An 18,894-nucleotide genomic window follows, 5' to 3' on the forward strand; every position below is an offset into this window, starting at 1 on the left:
GTTCTTTCAGGGAGGGGAGGGAGGGGGAAGAGGGGGGGAGGGAGGGGGGAAGGGGGTGGGGGGGAAGAGGGAGGGGGGAAGGGGGTGGGGGGGAAGAGGGGGGGAGAAGGGGGTGGGGGGGGAGGGGGGAGGGGGCAGAGGGGTGGGGGGGAAGGGAGGGGGAGAAGGGGGTGGGGGGAGGGGGTAAGGGAGGGGGTAAGGGAGAGGGGGGAGGGGGCAGAGGGGTGGGGGGGAAGGGAGGGGGAGAAGGGGGTGGGGGGGAGGGGGTAAGGGAGAGGGGGGAGGGGGCAGAGGGGTGGGGGGAAGGGGGTGGGGGGGAGGGGGTAAGGGAGGGGGTAAGGGAGAGGGGGGAGGGGGCAGAGGGGTGGGGGGAAGGGAGGGGGAGAAGGGGGTGGGGGGGAGGGGGTAAGGGAGAGGGGGGAGGGGGCAGAGGGGTGGGGGGAAGGGAGGGGGAAAGGGGGAGGGGGCGGGGAGAGAGGGGAAGGGGGAGGGGCGGGGAGAGAGGGGAAGGGGGAGGGGCGGGGGGAAGAGGGGGGAGGGTGAGAGGGGGGGGAGGGGGGGAAGAGAGGGGAAGGGGGAAGGGGGCGAAGGGGGCGGAGGGGGAGAGGGGGAGGGGTGGGGGAGGGGTGGGGGAGTGATGCTCCATCACTGTTGCTCAGAGATTAACCGGTTTCCAGTTAATGGCGGCTCGGAGTGTGCGCGCTGCCGTCAGTTAAAGGCCTGGCATGACGTCAGAAGCTGTGGCAGCCAATGGGAACGCAAAGCCTTTGTGCGCACCGCCAATGAGCGGGCGGGTGATGACGCAGTTGGAGGTTGTGGACCAGTCTGGGCTGGAGCCGGGGGCAGCGGGGCAGGGTACTGGGGTCTGGGGCACAGCTTGTGAGCGGCAGCCTCCAGAGTGGGTAAGCTGGGCACCTCATCACTGTCTTCCAATCTAAATCCATATTACAATTGTTCAGCCCCTGTTATATTGATGATCTATATCAAACTCATTTCTTTCCATCCATTCCCCTCTTCCACCTACTTGGTCCTCGCCATTTTCTTCTGATTTAATTCACTCAATCCCCCCATCTCCCTCCCAAGTGTGACTGAACAAAGCAGAGGCACCTCTTCAATCTATGGCCATCTTCACTTGCTGTCCACACAACCCAAATACTCATAACATCTAAATAGTGTGGATTCTGGATTCAAAACAGAAAATGTTAAAAACTCTTCACAACAAAAAGTCATATCGGACCGTAAGTTAACTCCATCTCTCCCCATGTGGAGGCTGTCTGTCCTGCTGAGATTTTCCTGTATTTTCTACTTTTATTACATTGATCAAATTTGAATTCAGTATAACATTCATTTTTTTCCCTCTACACATCTCTTTGAATTGCTGAAAATAAAGACATGAAGCTTTTTGTCTCACATATGTCAAGTAGCTTCGCAGTCCTGGTCACTGCAAGCGAATGACATGAATCTTTTCAGCAATATTCAACTTTTCTTTGACCATATCCCCTGCCAAATTCATTTTGATGTGTCTTTCAAAATTCGAATTTAAAGAATTTATCAGGTTAATATGAGAAAAGACAGCCACCTACTCCTGCCCACTTGAACTCCCTATATCATTTAGCCAGGATAGCTCCTCTAACACTGTTTAAAACATACAGACTCTGCAAGATAAGTTTCACTAATAATGCATCTTCCAGAAGTGATTCTACACCAAGTCTGTATCATGTGGGGGAGATGGCTGCAAGGTTTTCATGTCTAGGAAATGAAGGAGTGGCCTTAAAAACGGTGCTGAAAGGTTGGGTGCAGCATTCACCTGGGACCAGGCTTCCAATTTCACACAGGCACAGGAGTAGGTAATTCAACTCCTTGAGACTGTGTTCCACCATTCAGATAGATTTCTCCTGATTTCTTTCTCCACTCTGCGTGTCCATCTTTTGATCTATATCTCTTCATCCTGCCTAATAGCAATCAAAATATGTTAAGTCTCCAAAGGTCACAGGATGTCTGAATCAGGAAACCATTGATCTGTTCCAACTATTTTGATCAACTTGTAACTGCAGAAAATGAAGCCTTGTTCAGAAAGCTACTGAGCAGAATATCACTGGTTCTAGACTCGAAAGGCATCATCCTGTTTAACTATCCTTTGGCCCACAGACCAGCAGCGCACTCACGCCCGTGGATTTCCCAACGGTGTGGGGGTGCCCACAATGCTGGGACGGAGAATCCCACTGCCGCACTGGAAACCGGGTGCGGCGGGACGGAGAATCCCGCCCCATGATAATAACAAGTGCACCTGGTTTAAGAAATGAATAACGGCAATGCCTCTCTTTCTGTCTCTCCGACCGTGTGCTGCTGTGGATTAAGATTGTTTTCTCTTGACTTCCGGTGACGGCGGGCGGGAGGCGGCCGCACAATGGAGAGCCCCCGCTCGGGAACGGCAATTTCGGGGCTTTAAGCCCGGTCCCAGGGTCCGCGGAGGCGGCAGAAGAAGGAAGAAGGCACGGAGGAGGCACAGTGAAGACACAGGAGGAAAAAACCCTAAAGAAAAATGTCGAGGGTGAGCAAAAAAACGGCCGAAAAAAACCCAGCTGGAGGTCTGTCGGGGAGTGGAAAGGTCACCGCGGGGTCACAAGGGAAAATGTAGGCTGGAGCACCAGGGGAGGCCGCACTGCTTACGGCTGAAGACATAACTAAGGTGATGGCTGCGGAATTTGAAAAGCAGTTGGCGCAGATTGAGAAATGCATGGAGACGGTGAGGAAGGAGATGAGGGAGGCTTGGAGTGTGCTGGTGGAGGAGGCGGTTTCCCGGTGAGGACGGAGGTGGCGAGCGCAGTGGCGGAGGTGCGGGAGCAAGGGGAGGCGCTGAAGGAAGTGGAGGAGACGTTATTGCAGCACGGTGATCAACTTGCCTCAATGGGGAAAGAGATGCGGAAGGTGATGGATACTAACAAGGATCTGCGAGGAAAAATGGAAGACCTGGAAAATAGATCCAGGCGACAGAACTTGAGGATAGTGGAGCTGCCCGAAGGAGTTGAAGGACCGAAGCTGACTGAGTATTTTGCCGCGATGCTGGCAAAACTACTGGGGGAGGGGGAGGACCCCTCCCGATATGAACTGGATCGGGCTCATCGGTCGTGGAGGCCTGTACCAAAGGCGAGTGAGCCGCCAAGGGCAGTGACTCTGTGCTTCCGTAGGTACAGGGTGAAGGAGAAGGTCCTGAGCTGGGCCAAGCAGAAGCGGGTGGTGCAGTGGGCTGGAGCTGGTATACGTGTATACCAGCACTTTACGGTGGAGCTGGCAAGGAGGCGGGCTGCCTTCAACCGGGTGAAGAGGGCACTGTACATTAGCAAGGTGCAGTGCGGCATTGTATATCCAGCGAAGCGGAGGGTGACATACAAGCTCAGGGACTTTTATTTTGGAACGGCGGAAGCAGCGGAGGAGTTTGCGAAAGCAGAAGGACTGTGGCAGAACTGACAAACTGAGGAATGGCCATGTGCCGATGTAACCTCATGACTGTATTTTCTTCTTTTTTGTATCACTGCACGCGGGTGTAGAGATTAAAGGAGCCAAGGTGGTATATATTTGGACAAGGGAAGGGACGGGACTTTCACTCGAAATGAGAGTTCTTTGGGGTGTAGGTGGATAGGCGGGGTTTGTGTGCTAAAAGGGGATTTCTGGACTTTCCTAGGGCCGGGCAAGGGGGAAAGGGGCTCGGGCGGGGGGCCTCCACGCTGGCCGGTTTAAGCCGGCCAGTGAACGGGAGTGAGGTGGGGGGAGGGGCTGCGGCCATCGGAGCCTGGCAGGGTCCGAGTGGTCTAGCCGGGGTGGAAAGTTGGGGGGGAAGGAACCAAGGGTAGGGGAGGAGTTTTACAAGAGGCAGTGGACGGGAGGAGCTGGAGACCTGGGGGGGGGGCGGCGGGGGGCGGGGAGAGAGAGATGGGGTGGGGGGAGCGGTGTAGATTAAGGGTGACTACGGGTAATCCCTGATTTATTTTTGTCATTTGTTTATGTAAACATGTGGGTTGAGGTTTGGGGGTTGGTGGGTAGATGGGATTGTTGTTACTATGGGGACTGACATATCTTGCTGATTATTGTTTATTGTTGATGGATGTAAATGTGGGAGAAAATGTGAAAAAGGAGGAGAATTAAAAAAATAAAATAAAATAAAAAGATTGTTTTCTCTTTCGGCATTTTCTCTCGTTTTACTAATTTGATTTTAATTCTCAGGAAGTCATGTCATCATCGAATAATTCTTGGTTCCCATCCCAGGATGACAGTGAAGGTTCCAAGCTTCTCAGAAAGTCGAAGGAATCGCCATTCATTCCATTCGGTACGTGTCTCTCTGTGTCGTAAATTTGTTGTATAATCATGCACCCGACAAGGCCATCTTGTGTTGCTGTGTGCCTCAGCAACATGTACATGCACAATAGACAACGGGTAAAAGGGAATGATTCACTCTGTCTGGTAGTGTGCAGTTAACGATTGTGTTAGCTCCTGCAAATGTACAGTATGCAGAAGAGTTTCATGAGGGATATTAAGGTGTGTTTAAGGCAGAAGTTCAATTGGCGTGCATGGGCCTCATTTAATATTCAAATGAATTTATTCAGATCCCATGACAAGCTTCACACTTCACGTTCATCCTGACCCTCCTTTATCTCCGGAACCGTCCTAGTAATTTTTTTTAACCCTCTCCAAAACCTTCACATCTTTCTTCAAATGCCTAGAATTTTTCAGTAAGGGTCCTAAGGAGATACAGCATTACCTCCTGGCTTTTGTAGTCTATGCCTCCCTATTTACTTACAAAGCCCAAGATCCTATATTTTATTCCTAAAAATATGCTCTATTCTTAAAATATCTAAAAGTGAATTAAAATATCATAGAATGCCTGCAGTGCAGGAGAAGGCCATTCGGCCCATTGAGTCTGCACTGAACCTCTGAAAGATCCGCCACTCTGCCCCCCTATCCCCATAACCCCACCTAATCTTCCCATCCGTGGACACTAAGGGGCAATTTTATCATGGCCAAGCTACCTAACCTGCATGTTTTTGGACTGTGGGAGTTAACCCACAGAGAGAACGCGCACACCCAAGGCTGAAATTGAACCTGGGTCCCTGGCGTTGTGAGGCAGCAGTGCTAACCACTGTGCCACCATGCCAGACCAAATTGGTCAAACGGATAGTGCAGTAATATTCAATTTTTCTCCACGGAGCATGTTGCACTCTGAAGTGTCCCAATACAGTTACAATAACCATGATATTCACAATATACATTCAATGTCAGGCATACAGTCCAAGGTTTTCTATAGTGTTACCAGCTCCTTGGTGTACTGTGACCCAAAGGCCTTGGACAGTAAGTAGCGTTTCCCCACTGTGCATTTGCAGCGGCTGACCCAAGCTTTAGTGTGTCCCTCAGCACGTCGTGGCATGTGCCAGTCTGCAGCACCTGGGTTGTGTACAGCTCTGAAACTGGAAGATGTACGCCTATGATGGTCAGTTTAGTTTTGGCATGGAGGCGACAGGTTAAATGTGGTACTTAATAATAATTATAATCAGGGCAGCACGGTGGTGCAGTGGTTAGCCCTGCTGCCTCACGGCGCCGAGGTCCCAGGTTCGATCCCGGCTCTGGGTCACTGTCCGTGGGGAGTTTGCACATTCTCCCCGTGTCTGCGTGGGTTTCACCCCCACAACCCAAAGATGTGCAGGGTAGGTGGATTGGCCCCGCTAAATTGCCCCTTAATTGGAAAAATGAATTGGGTGCTCTAAATTTATTTTTGAAAAAGAAGAAAAAATAATAATAATTAATAATCTTTATTGTCACAATTGGCTTACACTAACACTGCAATGAAGTTACATGTGAAAAGCCCCTAGTCGCCTCATTCCGGCGCCTGTTCGGGTACACAGAGGGAGAATTCAGAATGTCCAATTCACATAACAGCACGTCTTTCGGGACTTGTGGGAGGAAACCAGAGCATCCGGAGGAAACCCACGCAGACACGGGGAGAACGTGCAGACTCCGCACAGACAGTGACCCAAGCCGGGAATCGAACCTGGGACCCTGGAGCTGTGAAGCAACTGTGCTAACCACTGTGCTACCGTGTTGACACCAGAGGGCAGTTGATCTTTGAGGTGAACAGACATTATCAGGTAGATTGTAAATCGTATGAGGGCCATTGCACAACCTTGCTTGGCCCTAGTGGTAATGCAGTGTTACAAGAGACAATAAATCACATGCCTTGTTAATGTGTCCTGTACAACCACGCCCCTCTCCCCACCTCTCTTTTTACACCCCCTCTTAATGGTGTGGCACATATTCCTTGTATTGTCTCTGCTCGCTTTCCTACCAAAATGTCTTGTGTTGCACTTTCATCTGCCATAGAATCCCTACAGTGTAGAAGGAGGCCATTCGGCCCATCGAGTCTACATCAACCCTCCGAAAGAGCATCCTACCTAGGCCCACTGCCCCACCCTATCCCCGTAACCCCACCTAACCTTTTGACACTAAGGGACAATTTATCATGGCTAATCCACCTAACCTGCACATCTTTGGACTGTGGGAGGAAACCGGAGCACCCGGAGGAAACCCACACAGACACGGGGAGAACGTGCAGACTCCGCACAGACAGTCATCTGTCTGCTTATTCCAGCAGCCTGTCCTCTTGAGATCTATTACTATCTCATGTCATCTGCAAATTTCAAAATTGTGAACTGTACCTCGCAAGTCCAAACCCCAAGTCTGCCAAACAGCCAGTTACCACAACTGGGGCGTCATTCTCCTACCCGCCCCGCCACATTTCTGCCCCGACCGGCCGGCGGGAGTCTCCGTAACACCGGCGGGTCAATGGGGTTTCCCATTGTGGGGCAGCCTCACGCCGTCGGGAAACCCCCGGGCGCCGGCAGAACGGAGACTCCCGCCGGCGGAGAATGACGCCCCTGTTTTCTGTTCCTTGGCCAATTTAGCATCAAGCTAATGCCCCTTTTATCTCATGGGGCTAACCTTTGCTTGCAGCCCTAATATGTGGTACTTTATCAAAAGCCTTTTGAAAGCTCAGATGCATTATATCAACTGCACCGCACTCATCTACCCTCTTTGTGACTTCATCGAAAAAGCTCATGAAGTTATTCAAACTCTGACCAGATCTGTGCTGAATTGCCTTAATTAACCTGCTTATGCAAGTGGCTGTTAATTTCCTTCCTAATTTTTTAAATAATTTACGATTCTCAATTATTGACTGGTCTGTAACTGCCAAGTTGATTCTTCCCACCCTTTCTTTTTTTCGAACATTTGCAATTCTCTGGTCCTCTGGCACCACCCGAGTATCTAAGGAGGATTGGAAAATTCTGGCCAGCACCCCTTTAATTTCTACCCCTACTCCTTGACAACCTAAGTGGGGCGGGGGGGAGATGATGCTGTTGGTAATGCGTGTATGCCTGCCTGCTAATTTGTAGTGGTTTTATTTGGCTTAGGGATTGCGGGATGTCTTGCTATCGTGGCATTGGGCTTAAACAAGCTGCGCAAATCCGAGCACAAGATGTCAGTGCATCTGATCCACATGAGAGTGGCTGCACAGGGCTTTCTGGTGGGAGCAATGACACTGGGTAAGAGACGAGCACTCATTAAATCATTCCCCAGACTGCCACAAAATGTCCTTCGCAAATATTCCAAGACAAAGATTTTTGGGATGCTGGCGATATTTCAGGAGTGAGACTTTAAAAAAAAAAAATTCAAGACACACCTTTCTTTCCTCCTTTTTGGAACAATGATTGAAATTGTCCGCAGGGAATGCACCTCGGGGAACACAGGGCTGTTTGTGGGCTATTTCCCTGCCAAAGTGCAGGATCACCATGTCGGCTCACTGAGCTAGTGGAGGAGTGAGCTGCTACTGCACTGTCGCCAGTAGCTGATTGGCACCTCCTTCACCTCAAACTCCCAAGCATCGGATAATGTTTCCGTCTTATTTCTTCCCTCCCTCTCCTGTCTTTTGTTTAACTTTTACCAAGGGACGTCTGACCAGTTGCCCCTGAAGCAGCTTTTCCATACACTGCGGACAGTTCGAGTGGGGGGGTAGCAGTTGGAATAACCCCCATGCGACCCATGGGGGTGACCCGATTGATCTCCTGGTGAAACTCGTGGAGTATGAGCTCCCCTCACAGGAGTGGAAGCTGGCCGGAATCTGAACCGGCATCTTTGAATAGTCTCGGCTGGCACTGGATGGACTGCCCCACTGTGTTGCAACTTTTTCTTTAACTAAATAAACAAATGAGTTTAAGCCTTTTCTGGGCTCCTGTGAATATTCTAGGAGTGTATGGAGCTTGGAGGGGCGATAGTTTTGGACCTGTATCTATTTCTTTTCCCCACAATTCTTCACCCCTTTCACTGTTCCCTCTCCTGTCCTATCCTGTGTTTCTATTCTTCATTTCTCCCCCCCCCCCCCTGAGTTTGCCTATTGATGGAAATGCCGCTTGAACGTTTTACTTAATATAGTGGGACAGTCAAGAGTCATCAGCATGCTCCCTGATTATGAAGCACATCTCACCCAGAGCCACTCACATCTTCGCCTCGCGACCCCACAGCTTCCTGCAGGGAACAGTCACGAGCTAGGTCCCTGGCCAACCTCACGCTCCCTTATCCCAGCGAGAGAGGTTAACGGTAGCTCATTGTCAACTCCCCGCAGCGCCAGTGACAGAGGCTGTACACTCTGGAGTAGATCGGTGGCAATTGGACTCAAGTATTTCAAGTAGGAGTGGCTAACCATGAGCACGGGTTTGGGTGAGTAAGCTACTGTCCAGGTGTATCATACAGTTTAGAGCAATTGTTCAAGATTGCTAATTGCATCAAAGCATCCTGCATTTTGACAGTCGGGTAGGTTTCCACTTCATTAAGTTTGACAGCACCCTCTTCCTTCGGCCCTTTCCCACCTGTTCTCCATTTCACTGAGTTGTAAAGTTGGGCTCAGTGAGGCCCTCTCCTCCTCCTGACTCCCTGCTGGCTATGATTTTCACAGATTTTAGCTCCCCTGACACTTTGCCCAAGGGCCCCATTTTTAATGTGAGTTATCGGTCGGCTTTCTAACTGTAGGCGCATCACACACTAGCCCAATCCTCCCTCTACTTTCCAGTAGCGATCCCTGAGGCTGATTCCTCTTCCCCCCCCCCCCCCCCCCCCCCCCACTCACTTCCCAGCTTTCGCACACTGACATCGAAGGGAAGACGCCAACCATTCCTTGGTCGCAATTGGCTAATTCAGCAGAGACTGAAGATGGGTAACTGGGACCTCTTGGGACTTGCAAACTGAGCCGAAAGCGCAATGTTAAAAAGAGAAACAGAAACTCCTATTGCAGTAGCCCAGTAATGCTGAATTTTCAATCTTTTCCAGGTGTTGTCTACTCTATGTTCAATGAGCGCATCTGGAAACCTCGGCAAAAATAGCGACCCCTCCCTGCAAAAGAGAGAGTCTTTTTGGACAGTAGTCAGGCCTGTGAGCATGACTCGATTTATTTAACTGATCTGCAATGGATTTTTGAAGCATGTTATACGCCTCACGTTGAGGCCCGGCACGGACACTACAATTTGTTTTCATTAATCTAACTTGAAGCTTTTAATAAAGCTTTTTTTTCCCCGGGTGCTACGCAGAACTACACACTTTTTTCCCATGACGGGGGTTTGCTGATTCCTGCAATGTGCCAGCTCCTGGGAGATGCACAAAACCCACTCAACAAGATTATTATGTGGGGAATATGCAGCTTGAGAGGCCGCAGAATAACGAACTTTGCTGCTGGTTGTGCTTTTTGTTCTGACTCTGCATCTGCTCACAGCCACACACCTCCTTCGTCAACCCTCTTTACGCTGGCACGCCAAAAATCCTGCTGGAGGTGTGAGTACTGTATCCTCTGCACAGTACTTGCTGCTGAGAAACTGCCTGCTGTGCAGTCAGCTTCCTCCTGCCCTGTATATTTGTGTCACAGTCGTGGCTTTCCCTATTGTTTTTCTGCTTCTACTTGAAATGTGACCCTGTAAGAGTGGCCGGACATTTGAATGCACCCCGAGTGTCCATTGCTGATTCATGACATGTCCTGACTTCATTCTTACCGTCGCTGAAACCCTCATTCATGCTTTTGTTATTTCTAGTATTGCAATCCCAAACCAGATCCCAACAGTTGCTAGGATACTGGACAGAAACCCCAATATAGTATTTGAATTGTGTAAGATTGTGAGGAAAGAATACCTCATTCCAGGAACAATTGCACAAAGAAATAGAGATATGGTATATTAAAACAAACTTTATTACTACACAGTATTAAAATAGCTTTATAACACACCCGAAAATAGCTTACAATAAATCCTTAAAGAATACTACTCCATATGGTGAGTACAATACCCTTAATTGCTATCTTTATTCCCACTTAAACAACAGGAAAATAAACCATCTCATCTCTCAATCCACTGTAAATACCAATGGCACAGAGGAATACTTGCTTTACAGAGTTATTATTTGAGAAAGAGATCTCTTGGCACTGCTTTACAGAACAGATCAGACTCCGGTCCGTAGCCCTGCAGGAACTCTGGCTGAATGTCTTCAATAGCTGTTTAAATTGGCTTGTTTCAGTTCCCTATTGTCCTCATACAAGTCTGCACTGCTTTAAATACAGTTTAATCTCTTTTAACCAACCAACAGTAAGAACAAATTGCCTTGCGTGGCCTCGGCTTCAGCAAGATCAGAACTCAACTGAAAATGCTTTCTCGAAAAGCCCCAATGTCTTAGCTCCACCCAGCAATTATATCATCTCACCATACTGAAATCTAATTAACTCCTCGGTGAATCCCCTCAATCAAAACTAAATTGCATTAGCCCAAGCTTTTATGGTGGTTAATTGCACTTCTATCTCCTAAAAGCGTTGTTGTCTTTCAAAACAAGCTTCTTTTAAAAACATGACTGCAGCAGTTAAACACACTCTAAGCCAGGTTTTAAACCCTTACTGCACCAAATACGTACAGTGCAATAAAGCTGAAATTCCTACATTCATTACACTACACTTGACTATTCCAATGCTCTCCTGACCAGCCTCGCATCTTGCACACTCCAGAAACCTGTAGTCATCCAAAACCCTGTTATCCTGCCCCCTCTCCCGAAGCCTCTGCTCTCTCGCTCCATTCTTAAGAGATCCCTGCAAACCTATTACTTTGACCAAGCTTTTGGTAATTTCTCCATGTAACTCCTTTGTGGCTTGTGTTGAAGTTTGTTTGATAATACACAGTTGGGTGATAATACAGAGGTGGAAAAAGGAATTAGATACAGCTCTTGGGGCTAAAATGATCAAGGGATATGGGGGAAAGGCGGGATCAGGGTATTGAACTTAATCAGCCATGATCATAATGAATGACGGAGCAGGCTCGAAGGGCCGAATGGCCTCCTCCTGTTTCTATTTACTATGTATCAGTAATCTTGGTAACAGTGCAGATATGTCCTCTGAAGCTGATCTCTGGGTCAGATATAACTCCCAAGGTTGGGAACAAACTGGTTTAGTCTCAGTCTGTTGCCATGGCGAGGGATGGAGTCGGTAGTTAGGGAATGGAGTTTGGAACAGGGACTGAAATCAATGGCTTCAGCCTTCCCAATATTTAATTGGAGGGAATTCCTGCTCATCCGGTACTGGGTGTGGGATAAGCAGTCTGCTCATTTCGAGACAGTGGAGGAGTCGAGAGAGGTGGGGGTGAGGTCGAGCTGTGCTTTACGATGATGTCGCTGAGGGACAGCACGTCGATGTGAAATAGAAGGGGGTCAAGTGTGGTTGGAGATGGGACGGTAGTTTACAACGATAGAGTCACAAATTTTATTTGAGCAGAGGAGTGATGGTGACAGATTTAAAGGAGAGAGGAACAACAGCTGAAGAGAGAGGACTGTTTACAATATCGGCGAACATGGGGACACGAAGGGAAGTTGTGAGGGCTACAGTTTAATGGGAATAGGGTTGAGTGCAGGAGGGGTCTCATGGGCAAGATGAGACAGTCTGCTTTCTGGTAATCTGGATAATGACTGGGAATAGGAAGCCTGGCCACACTCTTAACTCGGGGTTGGCAATGCCAATTGCAGAGGCCTGGATGCCAGGGATGCAATCAGCACAAACAGTGCATCGAGCCTGGGTTTTTCCTGCCCTCTAATGCTCAAGCACTGGCACAAGTGTCAGTGAACTATCTGGGACTGCTTCGCATGCACATGCTTTCATAGGCCTGTTTAACAGTGGACTCCTTGTAAATCTGACTCTAACCGTGTAAATCTGTGTTACAACGTGGCTGCGACCACATGTCATCTGTCAGTTTTTGGTGACATACTGAATAATTAAATCTGTAAATCTCAGAATGGTCATGGTCAGAACATGGAAACTGAATGTCAGGATGAATTGAGCTGGGGTGATTTTTTTATTTTTTGCACAGCAGATGAATGCACTGAAACCACATCCCACCAGTCTCATTACTTCAACTCACTCTGCTGTCTCTTTGGAAACTGGATGAGTACTTCTATGTGGGATCTGGATTGCAGCCGTTGACGTCAATGAAGCAGAAGAATTCCTTCACGCCTTGGTGCCATTTTAAGCTGTGCGATAGTTGGGTAGAGAGCCACAATAGACAAATTGTTGCCTTAATCCCTGCCCAGATAACTTCAGTCAATGTAAATACATAGGGTGTTTGTCAAATGTGCTGACCAGCTGGTCACCAGTGTTGTGTCTCTTTTGGACACTTGGATGCATCAGTTATTATCGAGCCTGGTATCCTCAGGCAACCAACCAATGCTTTGTTTCATCAGACTGGACACAGGATGGCAGTTCCCTAATCAGATCATTGATACTTCTCTTTCAAAGAACAAAGAAAGGTACAGCACAGGAATAGGCCCTTTGACCCTCCACGCCTGCACCGACCAGGTTGCCGGTCTAACCTAAAACCTTTACACTTCCGAGGTCCATGTCCCTCTGTTCCCATCCTATTCATGTATTTGTCAAGATGCCCCTTAAACGTCGCTATCGTACCTGCTTCCACCACCTCCGGCGACCAGAATTGAACACTATATTCCAAGTGTGGCCTAACTAAGGTTCCATACAGCTGCAACATGACTTGCCAATGTTTTTCCTGAATGACTGACTTGCTGCTTTGATGTGCAAATGGAATACCACCAGGACGTGCTTGCCTTAGCAGTGCAGCAACTGACTCCAGAGTAGCTAATCACCAGAACTGTAACCTGACCAATCTCCTTCTCGGGGCCACTCTCAGGAATACTGTACCATGGAGGGATTGGCTGAAAATTCCTCGCATTGGAAGCCTCCGGGAAATGAGTATGAGTGGGGGGACACTGGCACCAATGAATCTGTTGCGAACATGAGAACTGGGAGCAAGAAGAGACCACAGACACCCTCAGGTCAACTCCCCCATTCAACACGATAATGCAGGTGCAATACTATTGTCCAAATCATTAAGATTGTAAATAGCTGAGGCCTCCGCACTAATCCTTGCAGCCCTCCACCAGTCACAACCTGCCACTTTGAAAATAAAGAACCCCCTTCAATGTGGGCCGTGTAGACCAAGTACGTACCTCTGTGTAGTGAGGACAAAGTGCAAACCGAAAGTTTCCAATAGGAGCGACAGACCCATTAGTTGAGTGCTGAATGATAATTATTACAGCTTCAGATGGGCGAGATTGTATCTGAGAAATCAGCGATCACTTTTGGGGTTACCTCCCAAATTGAAAAAGGGAAGCTCTGTGATAACTTGTACCTTTAATTCCAAACTGCATTTGGTAATATTGAACCCAGGACCAACACACTTTATAAGATGGGGTTTGAGTATAGGACGGGTATGGCATAGACTTTAATATGCTGAAGGGAAGGAACTAGTTATTTCTAAGAGTAGCAATAGGGCGCGGGAGGGTGGGGGACAGGGACAGAGATGGAGAGGATGGACAGGGGCTTCACTCCCAGAGCTCTTCCTCCTGATGCACACAAACGGGATGGAGTTGTAGGCTCACTTGTACACACCTTGATGTTCAGTGGAAAATGAAGTTTATTATGAACTTGGGCATGGTATTACATATTGGAAGTAAAAACAGGAGGCACATGTGTACAGGGATGAACTGAGTCAAGAGGTAAACATAGAAAAAGAAGAGGCCATTGAACCCTTTGAGTCTGCTCCGTCATTCATTATGATCATGGCTGATCATCCAACTCAATAACCTATTCCTTTGATCCCCCTCGCCCCAAGCGCTATATCTAACTGCTTTGCTAGATCCAAATGCTTCTTAAAACATGTTTTGGCCTCAACTATTTTCTGTGGTTAAAGACTCGTCGCTCTCTGGGTGAAGTAATTTCTCCTCATCTCTGTCCTAAATGGTCTACCTCGTATCCTCAGATTGTGACCCCTGGTTCTGGACCCCCAACATCCTGAATATCCTTGCATCTACCCTGTATAGTCCTGTTCTCCCTTCTTCAGCTAAGGAGACTAAAACCGTACAGAATATTCCAGGTGTGGCCTCACCAAGGCCCTGTGTATTTGCAGCAAAATAACCCTGCTCCTGTACTCGAATCCTCTCGTTATGAAGGCCAACATACCATTTGCCTTCTTTACCGCCTGCTGTACCTGCATGCTTACCTTCAGTAACTGGTGAACGAGGACACCCAGGTCTCATTGCACATTCCCCTCCTGATTTATGGCCATTCAGATAATAGTTTGCCATCTTGGTTTTTCTACCAAAGTAGATGACACATTTATCCAAATTATACTGCATCTGCCATTTATTTGCCCACTCAACGTGTCCAAATCACGCTGAAGCATCTCTGCATCCTCCTCAAAGCTCACCCTCCCACCCAACTTTGAGTCATCACCGAAATTGGCATTTAGTTCCCTCATCTAAATCATTCTTATATGTTGTGAATAGCTGGGGTCCCAGCAGAGATCCCTAGTCACTGCCTGCCATTTGGAAAAATATCCGTTAATTCCTAATCTTTGTTTCCTGTCTGCCAAGCAGTTTTTTTTATAGATCTCAATACACTACCCCTAACATCAGGAATGATGCATTTTAATTTTACACACTAATCTCTTATGTGGGACTTTGTCGAGAACCTTCTGATAGTCCAAATATATCACATCCACTGGCTCCCCCTCATCAACTTGACCTCGAAAATTCCAGTAGATGTGGTACTTCCAGCCTTCAATCCCATCAATTTCCCCAACATAATTTCTCTACTGATATTGATCACCTTCAGTTCCTCCCTCTCACTAAACCCTGCGTACCTCAACATAAGAATTAGGAGCAGGATTCGGCCACCTGGCCCCTCGAGCCTGCTCCGTCATTCAATAAGATCATGGCTGATCTTTTGTGGACTCAGCTCCACTTTCCGGCCCAAACACCACAACCCTTAATCCCTTTATTCTTCAAAAACATTTCTGATATCTGATTTGTGTCGTCATTTGTGAAGACAGAACCAACATAGGTATTTAGTTGCTCAGCCATTTCTTTGTCCCCCATTGTAAATTCCCCAGTTTCTGACTGTAAGGGACCTACATTTGTCTTCACCAATCTTTTTTTCTTCACGCACCTATAGAAGCTTTTACAGTCATTTTGTATGTTAGCTGCAAGGTTACTCTCGTACTTTATTTCCCCCTTCTTAATCAATCCCACGGTCCTCCTTTGCTGAATTCTAAACTGCTCCCAATCCTCAGACCTGTTGTTTTTCTTGGCTAATTTGTATGCTTCTTCCTTGGATCGAATTTGAGCTCTAATTTCCCTTGTAGCCATGGTTTGGCCACCTTTCCCGTTTTACTTCTGTGCCAGACCAAATTGGGTGTTGTCATGTGAAGAGGAAGGGTTGATGCTTTCGTCAGGATAGGCTGAATAGCCTTGATCCAGCCCCAGTGTATTGGAGCTATTGATCTTGTGGATGTGATAGATTACTTGTATTTGCTGCCTGGATGGTGGGATAGCCTGCTTCTGGATTTCATTCCTGTTTTTTTCTCTCTCTCTCTCCCTGGAGGACAAGAGGAGTTGGAACAGCAGAGGATGGCCACGTGAGGCAGCCTGTGAATGGAGGTATGGATGGATTGGGAACAGCGATCTGCTGAGGGCTAGACGCGAGCTCACGTGTTAGGAGCAATGTTGAATTAGCTTGTCCAGTGTTTCGCTGGGGGTTTAACAGGGACGATCAGATTGCACTGTGCAGTTAGATGTTGAGGGAGAAATGACTTGCATGAGTTCCAAAGAAGGGTTGTATTAGCCTTGAAACATTCACGCCGTTTCTCTTTCCACACATTTTGCCAGACCTGCTGAGTGTTTCTAGCATTTTCTGTTTTTGGTTGAGATTTCCAGCCTCCGCAGTCATTTTATTTTATCCATGATTTGCATGACATACATTGAAATGCCATTTCTCCCATATGCCAAACTTGAATCACAACCTCACAACCCCTCCACCCTCCCAGCACACATTCGCTGCCCTTCACACCATGTGTGCACTATTTCAGATACCCTTGGAAAGGGGCGAGTGCTTTCCTCACCATGTTTGGGTTACTACCTGTTTGAAAGACCCAGCCCAGAGGTCTGTGTATAAGCCCCCACCCCCATTTTCGTGCAGTTTAGAAATAAACGTAACACTGTATAGACGTTAGGAATTCATTTTTGTGCTACTGTCAAAACGCAGCAAAACCTCCTAATGAAGCTTCAGAATGACACCCGTGTACATTTAACAACATTTGCAAGGGATTGGTACTCGAAATTCCAGGATTTCATGTCCACGGCATCTCTCCCTCCAGTGGAGTGGATGCAGTGAGCCTTCGGTGGGACAATATCCCACTGGGTGAGAGAGGCTGTAAAACCCTGACCCAGGTGGAACTGAAAAACAATGAGAAGCCTCCTCTCCCGTACCTCCAAAGAAATGCTGGACTATTTTCCACACTGCACATGTCCCAATGGTGTTAATCAGTCTGTTCGTTACATGATTACTTAATGGCAGTCACAGTGCCCCAGGTCCTCTGCCAACAATAAAACTTGACAAAAAAAATGTCCATTGTTTCTATGTAAAAATAGATTCTCTGTCCACCAAGTGCTTCAGCGGTGAATTTAGTCTCTGGCTGTCCAGTGTAACTATGACAAAAGGAATTCATCTTAATCGTCTGACACTATCAGTTTCAGATCGCTGTGAGAATCACGTGTGGTTGTCCATGTCACTCAGCAGAGAGAGTTCCATCGGCGTTCCATATCCAGTCTAAGTGGAAGAGGAGAGAAAATTGGAGGGGGTGAAATTAGTTGGTTGTACAGATCATGGCTTCACCTGAAGTTGCATTGCTGTGGCTCATATTGCTCCGACTTCACTTTTAAATGAATCAATTGGTGTGGTGCTGAGTGTGCGACTCCTCCCTGAACTCAGCCAGGTCAGGAATTGTGGGTGCTACCGCAGGCCTCCGTGTCCTTGAGATCAGGAGGGGTCGGGGTAGGTGCACGGAATCTATCCGGGTTCCTGCCCCTGATCACTGTCCAGTGATTCTTGCTGGGAAGTGCACAAGGTCAGGAGCAACCTTGGCTGCGATGCATCCCCAAGTTCAATAGTTTGCTGTCTGGCCTCCACCTTGGAATGGGTGAGGTCGCTGGGGCTCCTGTGGAATCTTAAACCCAACAGACTGGCCTAATATCCTCAACATCAATAAGTCAGCACTTTGGAATTGGCCTTGGAAGGAAGGACCTGGCTCATCCCATCAGCCATTGTACAGTTAGCCTGAAAAAAGGTGCAGGAAGGGAAGCACGGTGGTGCAGTGGTTAGCACTGCTGCCTCACGGCGCCGAGGTCCCGGGTTCGATCCCGGCTCTGGGTCACTGTCCATGTGGAGTTTGCACATTCTCCCCGTGTCTGCGTGGGTTTCGCCCCCACAACCCAAAGATGTGCAGGGTAGGTGGATTGGCCTCACTAAATTGCCCCTTAATTGGAAAAAATGAATTGCCATGTTTTGCAAAGGATACAGCTTCCGTAACATAGTGTAGATTAATTTGTTCTTAAGGGCAGCACGGTAACATTGTGGATAGCACAATTGCTTCAGGGCTCCAGTCCCAGGTTCGATTCCGGCTTGGGTCACTGTCTGTGTGGAGTCTGCACGTTCTCCCCGTGTGTGCGTGGGTTTCCTCCGGGTGCTCCGGTTTCCTCCCACAGTCCAAAGATGTGCAGGTTAGGTGGATTGGCCTTGATAAATTGCCCTTGGTGTCATAAATTGCCCTTAGTGTTGGGTGGAGGTGTTGAGTTTGGGTAGGGTGCTCTTTCCAAGAGCCGGTGCAGACTCGATGGGCCGAATGGCCTCCTTCTGCACTGTAAATTCTATGATAATCTATGATTAATCTAGGACAAAGGTTCGGCACAACATCGTGGGCCGAAGGGCCTGTTCTGTGCTGTATTTTTCTATGTTCTATGTAATGAGTCGTGGAACCGACCCATAAAGTGTGCATTCCCTGTCACTTTGTGCGAAAGCAGCATCACTCTCAGAATGCTTCCTGAAAACCAAAGTGTTCAACCTAATTAGTGGGGACTTGAGTGTCTTTACCTTATCCGGGGTCAAATTGCAGGTTGGTGGAATGAACACCTTCACTGTGCGAGTTGCACATGGAATCGGTTTCCATCCAGTTCCCAGTGGGCGTGGCCAAATAGTCCAAAACTGCCCCACATTTAGCGCATCAACAACCCCACCCACCTTGCAGAGGTTGCAGGCTGGTGAGTGGGAATTGATAGATGTAGACTGGCTGCAGTAGAACTGAAGGTGAGGATCTCTTTCAATTCCCAGAATTTCATCTTAATAATCTTTATTATTGTCACAAGTAGGCTTACACTAACACTGCAATGAAGTTACTGTGAAAAGCCCCTAGTCGCCACATTCCGGCGCCTGTTCGG

General features: G+C 48.1%; 2 protein-coding genes across 10 annotated transcripts in view; one reads left to right on the forward strand and one right to left on the reverse strand.

Moving 5' to 3' along the window:
* The window catches only part of LOC140405540 (HIG1 domain family member 1A, mitochondrial-like), a 102,387-nt gene that overhangs the window by 29,225 nt on the left and 54,268 nt on the right, over positions 1-18,894 (forward strand). The window contains exons 2-5 of one of the 2 annotated variants that reach the window (XM_072494105.1): positions 4,222-4,324; positions 7,458-7,589; positions 9,367-9,468; positions 16,007-16,062. In XM_072494105.1, the coding sequence (XP_072350206.1) occupies positions 4,222-4,324; positions 7,458-7,589; positions 9,367-9,419 (288 nt within the window). In that variant the 3' untranslated portion in view covers positions 9,420-9,468; positions 16,007-16,062. Of the gene's footprint in view, positions 1-4,221; positions 4,325-7,457; positions 7,590-9,366; positions 16,063-18,894 lie in introns of both variants that reach the window. The other variant, XM_072494104.1, reaches the window with a different exon arrangement.
* LOC140405537 (natural resistance-associated macrophage protein 2-like) overlaps positions 10,251-18,894 on the reverse strand; it is a 214,439-nt gene continuing 205,795 nt past the window's right edge. For all 8 annotated transcript variants that reach the window (XM_072494098.1, XM_072494101.1, XM_072494102.1 and 5 more), the window contains one exon: positions 10,251-17,230. In XM_072494098.1, the coding sequence (XP_072350199.1) occupies positions 17,190-17,230 (41 nt within the window). In that variant the 3' untranslated portion in view covers positions 10,251-17,189. The remainder of the gene's footprint in view (positions 17,231-18,894) is intronic.

This window comes from Scyliorhinus torazame, chromosome X (genome assembly GCF_047496885.1).
Source record: "Scyliorhinus torazame isolate Kashiwa2021f chromosome X, sScyTor2.1, whole genome shotgun sequence".
Taxonomy (NCBI): Eukaryota; Metazoa; Chordata; class Chondrichthyes; order Carcharhiniformes; family Scyliorhinidae; genus Scyliorhinus; species Scyliorhinus torazame.